Source organism: Sinohyriopsis cumingii, chromosome 15, assembly GCF_028554795.1.
Source record: "Sinohyriopsis cumingii isolate HCF-2022 chromosome 15, ASM2855479v2, whole genome shotgun sequence".
Classification (NCBI taxonomy): domain Eukaryota; kingdom Metazoa; phylum Mollusca; class Bivalvia; order Unionida; family Unionidae; genus Sinohyriopsis; species Sinohyriopsis cumingii.
The window spans coordinates 44768167-44776094 of record NC_142975.1 but is presented as its reverse complement, the minus strand read 5'-3'; the positions used below and the strand labels follow the sequence as shown (position 1 = coordinate 44776094).

Genomic DNA, 7928 nt, shown 5'->3' with positions numbered 1-7928 from the left:
TTGATTTATATTATATTAGTCAACTTCATCCGTTTTGGCTGCTTTGGGCGGTCAAACGGTTTCTGTAATTATGACCCGTTTTGTACAGCATATTGTATAATTATGTATTTAACCAGATATTCCCCAGACCTTCCAAGTCCTGTACAATCCAGGATGCAAACATTCGTCTCCGAATGACAAGCTCCACTATCAGTAAGCATATTCAATATTAGAATGGACCACTGAACAACGTCAGGCCGCCCAATGTATGATTCTTTCATTATTTCGCATCGGGGTGCTAAGGATTTCTGACTGTGAAGTGTTGCGTGCTTTACTGCTGATCTGACAAAAAAGACTGATTTCAGCATATACGATGTACAGATTCAAAATATACCGTTACTATCTTTGCTCATCTTGATGTTAAACTTTCACAGTGAACCGCATCTTATATGTAAGCGGTATAATTATTTTTTTTAAAAAATATTTCATATAAAATGCTATAATAATGATTCTATTGTCCTATCTGCTGCCTCAGATCGTTACAACTTTGATCTCGCCGTCATTTTTTGATTATATTTATATAAGGAATTAAAATGTCATTGTAAATATCAAACATGTTGAGCAAATCAAACAAGTTTAAACATGTGGTTTTCATACCGATGCCTTGGGGATTTCATTGATATGTTTCTGTCACTCGTACAATCGACATTTTTATGCTGTGTTTTTCTTCTTCTGGACAGCATTAAAATCTTACATCAGCATTACATACTAGATATAAAAAATAGTCAAATAATTAATTATTCATACATACATTCAGTTTTGACAGAAATTAGGCGAGTTTTATGTGACAGCTTTCTCTATATAAGGCACCTATGTTGTCGGAATCCAGAAGATCAAGCAAGACGTTGATTTCGTGCCGAGATCATTGAAGGCTTCAAAGCACAGAATGTCAAAACTACTTCTGTTGTTAATCGTTGCCTCCACCTTGGCCGTTTTCATTGCTCCGACACAAGGTAAGTTACACTGTGAGGCAGGCATAGAGAAAAAGGGAGACACAAAACATGTTCATGTAATAAGGTTGGTTAAAGTTTCTACATGTACCAGAAGATTAATTTATCCTAACGTATAAGTTACTATTAATGTGAAATAATTTTTGTTCCAAATTTATGATTTTGAATCATCAGAAATCTAGGAAAACTTTCAACAATGATTGGAGAGTGCATACATATTTGAATCGTTTGTTTTATTTTGCCTTACATAGTGGCATTTAACGTTCCACAACATTACCTTTAGTCGCACCATCTCTCTCTCTCTCTCTCTGTCTCTCTCTCTCTCTCTCTCTTGTTCGTTATTGAATTTTAAACTAAATGATGTATCATAATAATAATTATAATTCAGATCCTAAGAAAAGCACTTGGTTTATATCTAACTGAGTTCCTAAGAAAAGCACTTGGTATATATATATATATATATATATATATATATATATATATATATATATATATATATATATATATATATATATATATATAATCATGCCAATACAAATAAGCACGTCGCTACAAAATGCAAAATGACGAACATTATTAACATAACAGTAGCATAAAAAGTTATCTTGAATTATGGCTGAGATTAAATCATGTCAACGGTTTTCGACAATTGTGTGGTACTTTGATTTAGGGCATAGCTCCACTGTACTTAAAGAAGAATTCTTTTATATAAACTGTCTCGTCAACTCTAACTGCAGTGCAACGAGTTTATCAAATGCGTACGAGTTAAGTAAATACACGATGAGCATAAAGAGAGGAGAAAATCCTGTTGGTGTTGCTGTCTAAATATAATAAGTTCATTTAGCTCTTCGTTTCTTCAAAAGGGTGTATCTATTATTTCTGGTAACATGAAAACCTGAACTATTGTGTAAAGTATAGGGAGTATGCCCCCCCCCCAGTCAGTTCTACTTATTTTAGACTTTGTTCTCTCTCTCTCTGTGCTGAATTTCGTACCTGTATAACATACTCCTATAACACTAAGTCATTCTCTTGAATGAAGCATGCTTGAAGCATGATTGCGGTGTCCACTTTTGTTTTGCTCAGTGCTGTTTGCCATTATTTTCGAGTGGTACACTTGTCTTTTCTGTCATGTACATTTCTTGTAGAAAGCTGAAATAGACAGTCCCACAAAGAAGACTGGTTTTAGTTAAGAAAGAAAGAGCTGCAAAAATGCTCCCACGTAAATAAGCAAATTAAATAAAAAAGATAAAAATCGTCTGAAGAAGTGAATATTTACATGAACACTTTGGAAAAGCTTCTTTCTTCGAGGGTCTGCAAGAAGTGGCCGATAGGGATTGCTTAAAATGACTATCATATTGAATTGGTACTTGTTTAAAGCTGAAAATAATACCATCTTATATTTTTTTGGCGATAAGTATCCCTCTGGATAAATTCTTTTCTGCAGATGATTCATTTCTTTTATGCATCGTTTCTTATTACATTTACAGGTGACTGGTATCATCAACGTCGATGCATTTGTGTACCAGACAGGTATGCGTGTTACTGGCCATATCCCATATATGCAGGCAGGTGCCCCAATTGCCCCCCATGGCAACTAAAGTGCGGCTGGGCGCACTGCTGTAGAAGATGGTGACATTAAACTGTATGTAGCCTTTATCTGTCTCTGCCTCTGTCTCTGTCTCTCTCTGAGTTGTAATGTAGCCAATATGTTGTAGCTAAATTCAGTGTCAATAATTTCTTATTCGAGTACGATCCCGTTCTTAATTTTATTTTTACGGTTCAGAATTATTTTAACCTTGTTTTAGTACTCAAAATTATTTTATATTTTAGTTTTTGTGTATCTCTGTTTGTGGATGCGTGTGTGTGCGTGTGTTCAGATTTTGACATAGCTTTAACAATCATATTGCTGCGTCGTCTATAGTTTGGCAGTTTATAGTGTTGTCGAGTACTGGGACATCATGCAGCAGACAGGTTAAAACATGCCCCACCCAGTCACATTATCCTGACCAGTCCCAACACTAACCTCTTAATGCTGAGTGCCAAGCGAGGCAGTTGCTAGTAATAATTATATAAGTCTTTGGTATGACTCAGCCGAAGATCGAACCCGCAATTTCCCGCATATGAACCTCGCTCTAACCACTTAGGCCTCCGAAGCGGTCAATATTTTAGATTTGTTCATTATTTGCAATGTAATAGTAAAAACAGTAGTATTAATTTTTGCCGCTTTTATGTTTCTTTGTTTTGTAACCAATCTTACCAGACAAATAACGCGGAAAAACGATTTGCTTAATGCTCCCTATTCGTCTCCTACGCACTTACGTTTCTAGACAGGGGTTCAGCAAAGGTTACTGGACCATTCAAATTTGTACATTTGATAACTATCGTATCATCTTTTTGTCATGTTTGTCTAGTGACGTCATTATCATTAATATTATTTTTAGTTCGCAGAAAGGATATAATTTCATCGTTATGACGTAACAGGGTTAGTCACGCACATAACTACAACACCATCACCGTTTTAGTTTACACCAAACTAGCTTTATATGTACCAAAATGTGTGCAGACTTTTTTATATGTACCAAATGTGTACAGATATTTTATATGTACCAAAATCTATACAGATATTTTCTGTGTACCCAAATGTGTACAGACATTTTTTATGTCCCAAAATGTGTACAGGCATTTTCTATGTACCAAAATTAGTACAGACCTTTTTTATGTACCGAAATGTGTACAGATATTTTATATGTATTAAAATGTATACAGATATTTTCTATGTACCCAAATGTGTACAGACATTTTATATGTACTAAAATGTGTACAGATATTTTATATATACTAAACTGTGTGCAGATATTTTATATGTACTAAAATGTGTACAGATATTTTCCATGTACCAAATGTGTGCAGATATTTTCTATGTACAAAAATGTGTACAGACATTTTCTATGTACCCCGAATATATGAAGGCATTCTTTTAGATGCCAAAATAAAAATAGGCATACAAAGAATCAATCAAACACGTAAACCAAAGTGAATTAAGCGTCAGTATGGCATTATGTATTAAAATCATTGAATACACAAAATTTCCTTTGTTTAATGTCGAAAGATAACACGCGGCTATTTAATGTTGGCTTTAATTAAAACCAGAGCAGGTTTATCGGTTCAAATAGCAAATTATAATTTATACTCAGTAACAGAACTATACTGAAATTCAGCTAGCCACCGTATAATGAACAAGACATTCCCCTTTGAAATTTCTTCACATATGGTCAAAATGAAAAACCTGATCCCACAAGTATTCCGAACATTTTTTTTATGGAAAAGTATCCATTCCCTAAGACATCTTCCCGTCATAAAGTTATATAAATATGTAGTACACATGACAATGCACTTCAATCCTTAATACACGATGATGTTTAGTTCGTTCTGATTTAGTTAATTGGGTACAAACCTCAATTGTATAGTTAAGTGTTTCCCAATAGCGAAAGGTTATACAGGGTTTAAAACTAAAATCTAGACAGAGTTCACGCTCAATCTGAAATTACTACAGGCAAATCTATTCACGCGATTATATTCTCAGGACGACTTATTTTGCTTTAAATTTACATCAATATTCACAGTAATGTAGAACAATAATCCTTATGCATTGATTTTGGATATATAAAAAAGTACATTCGGTAGAACACTTTTGCACAAGGACTTGGAAATGTTCGAGTTTATGTCGCCACTTGATTTTGTATGAAACTTTGCATTAATTTCTCGTTCTTTTATGAAATAGCTAACGGGATCATACATTCATAGGAATGGAGGAAAATAGATTTTGTTTATCAGAAAGTCGGGGTCAGTGAACTTTGCTGCATATAAATGTACTTACTATAACGGTTCAGAAGAATATTGAAATATACTGTGAAACAAAATCATTAATTAAATTTGTATTCAAAGTCATAATCATACTTTATATTTACAGAATCTCGCTGATATAGCGTTGGAACCGGATGAGCCGACACTGTGAAGTACAAGGCAACGGGCTAATGAACGTGTCAATAGGTCATATGCAACATCAATTGATTACATGACATCAATAAAGATTTGATTATTATCAGCTCTTATTTATTTAACCATTTGAAGTACGCTTACAGACTTACTTTTACCGTTTAATGTGAACATTTTTCTGTAAATAAGGATATTGTGGTTATCCATTGCTTCATATGTATGTATGTATGTATGTATGTATATATATATATATATATATATATATATATATATATATATATATATATATATATATATATATATATATATATATATGAATAAACGTATACATACTTACACATGTGCGATTGATATGTTCAGACATGCATTGATTGATTTTGTTATTTCTCCCTATATTGTAGAACTGACAGTTGCAGAGATTAGTGGTGCTCTAATAACACCTGATGGAAGACCCTAAATATTTATTCATTGTGCTTGACATAACGCAATATTTTATACGTATATTTTTAAGCAAAACAGAGACGAAAAACTGCTAGGATATAAAAAAAAATCAATGTTATTATCATTAAAACTCTCGCAGACACCTCTAACTTCTACTGAATAGAAAACGTCAAAACATCATTCATATATATATATATATATATATATATATATATATATATATATATATATATATATATATATATATATATGTGTGTGTGTGTGTGTGTGTCTTTTCAGTTTGTCCGACATACTGAAGGCTACAGATCTTACATGTGGTGAGATAAATGACATTCTCTGTTTTGCACGTTTTGTTTGGATCATGTATGTTTAGTTTTACTCCAGTCACTATCATAGCAAATGTCTTGATCTCTATCATATGTTGACAGGTTTTGCACCTGTTATCGACTAGTGTGGTCTTGATTAGTGGTTGGGGCCAGCTTCGCCCTGACCAGGATGTCTTTGAGATTTTTTGTGGTCTCCGGTAGGTGTCTCTCATATGTGAAACTAAAATACGAAGGACTAAGGAAAATCCTAAGCAAGAAAAATTTAAAATTCAAAATCAAGAATAACATTTTTTGGTGATATTTTAAAGAAGGTCGTATCACAGAAGGAGCTCCATAAATTGCTTGTTACGCCCCGATATTATCATACATAGTAACAGAAAATATTGAAAATAATGTTTATAAGATTCAACAAACACTTTAGTTCCACAAAATACCAAACAATTTAGAAAGAATTTAGACTATCGTGAACGAAACAGTTATAAAAGTTCTATCACAGGTCCTAAATTAGCGAGTATTCGAAATGAGTTCCAGTAGTGTTCCGAATAAAGTCCAATCTATTGTGCTGATATGCCAATTGCTTTGAATAATGTTGATATGTCAGACTCATACAATCCAGAATGTCGTTAAATGAATTCAAAGTAATTCAAAAGAGCTACTTAGATCTAACTTTTAAGAGCAATTTGACATTCCAATAAATAATTGGACGAAAATAAACTTCCTTCAGAATAGTTGAACGCAGCTAAAAATATTCCACTAAGACTGGTCTTTAAGACAGAAATAATTAATTTTTTAGTTAAATATCCCTTATATACAAAACCTAAGAAACAGGACGAGGTTCATTTATTCAACTCCATATCAGTCAAACTTGACAAAAAGGTCAGGTTCTTTAACAGCCAGTCAATCAGAAATCAGGTGACAAAGTTTTCCTATCGGAAACCAATGACCTGCTATCAAATCCAATACAGTTAATTAAAAAGACTTCCTCGTTTCCTTCCAAGGTCAAAACGCCACAAAATTCTGTTTTTTGAAACTTAATGACTTCAGCCCAAAGTACCAACGAACACTATTAGCTACTTAATATGTTGCTTACTAAACGACCATTAAAATATATAGATTCACAAAATGTAACGAACATTATGGGTATACATAAGTCTATTTTTGAGCTGAGTTTTTTTCAAAGAGCCAAACGTCGTTCAGGTTTTAAAATAAAGTCTAGAGCGATTTCATTCTACAACAGGGTATAGACATATATTAATGATTTTTCAAAGCCTTATTGTTTACAAAAGGTTCCAAATTTATGCAAATTACTTTTTTAGTCTAACATATTTTTACCACTAAAAATTCAAAATGAAGCAGCTGCGTATACAATGTGGTTTAATTATTCGGTATTTTCTTTCAGAATGAGACCATTCATTTAGATAATGCACCATGTGCACCGGTCTAGGATTTGATAATGCCACCACTGTGTCAGAAGTAGTTGACCGGAAGCAGATTGTAATCATTGTATTTTTCACTTCATTGTATATGACTGATTTTTTTCTTTACATTCCTAGTCATCTGTGACCTTGCTTTCCAGTGACAGACAACGATAGTGGAGTATCTCCATATTGGAACATGTGATTGCTGTTTTCCGTCGCATGTTCTCCCAAGATCCTGTAAAATAACCACGTGGTCGTCATCATCAATTAAACATTCTTTTACAATGATGACCATCACAACATATTCAATTTTTCAAGTATTTTTAGGCTGAAGTTAGTGTTCCGCACAATTTCCACTGATTGACCTAGCTACACGTACAGAGTATGCAGAGCAATATTGAGTCAACTGGCATGTATCTGAAATTGTTATTTTTCGCATTCAGCTTTCAATTTTCATTAATGAGAATAAAATCACTTCTTATTACAAGTTGAATCGAAGATAGTGTGATTATTGTATCTTTTTTGTTTCAGTTTAGCGACGAGTTGTACTTTTAAATTTTGATTCGGTTCAGGTTTGTGTTTTTCCGTTGGCAATCTGAGGTTCACATTTAGGTGTATTAGTCTAATATTTGATATAGTTCGTATTTAAACTTCAAGTTGACTAGAGGAATGGAAAGAAAGATTACAACTTGATGATTACGAATGGGCCCTTTCCTCTTTATTCTTCAACCGGTAAGGAGGCTGTCAATGAGAAACAA

The 7928-nt window shown here is 33.2% G+C and overlaps 1 protein-coding gene across 1 annotated transcript; it reads left to right on the top strand.

Annotated features, from left to right (window-relative positions):
- Positions 1-837: 837 nt before the first annotated feature.
- Positions 838-5091, top strand: LOC149781717 (uncharacterized). Its single transcript, XM_089935817.1, has 3 exons — positions 838-992; positions 2477-2631; positions 4960-5091. Exons 1-2 carry the CDS (start codon positions 926-928, stop codon positions 2620-2622), a joined length of 213 nt encoding a protein of 70 aa, XP_089791943.1. The 5' UTR covers positions 838-925; the 3' UTR covers positions 2623-2631; positions 4960-5091.
- The last annotated feature ends 2837 nt before the right edge of the window (positions 5092-7928 follow it).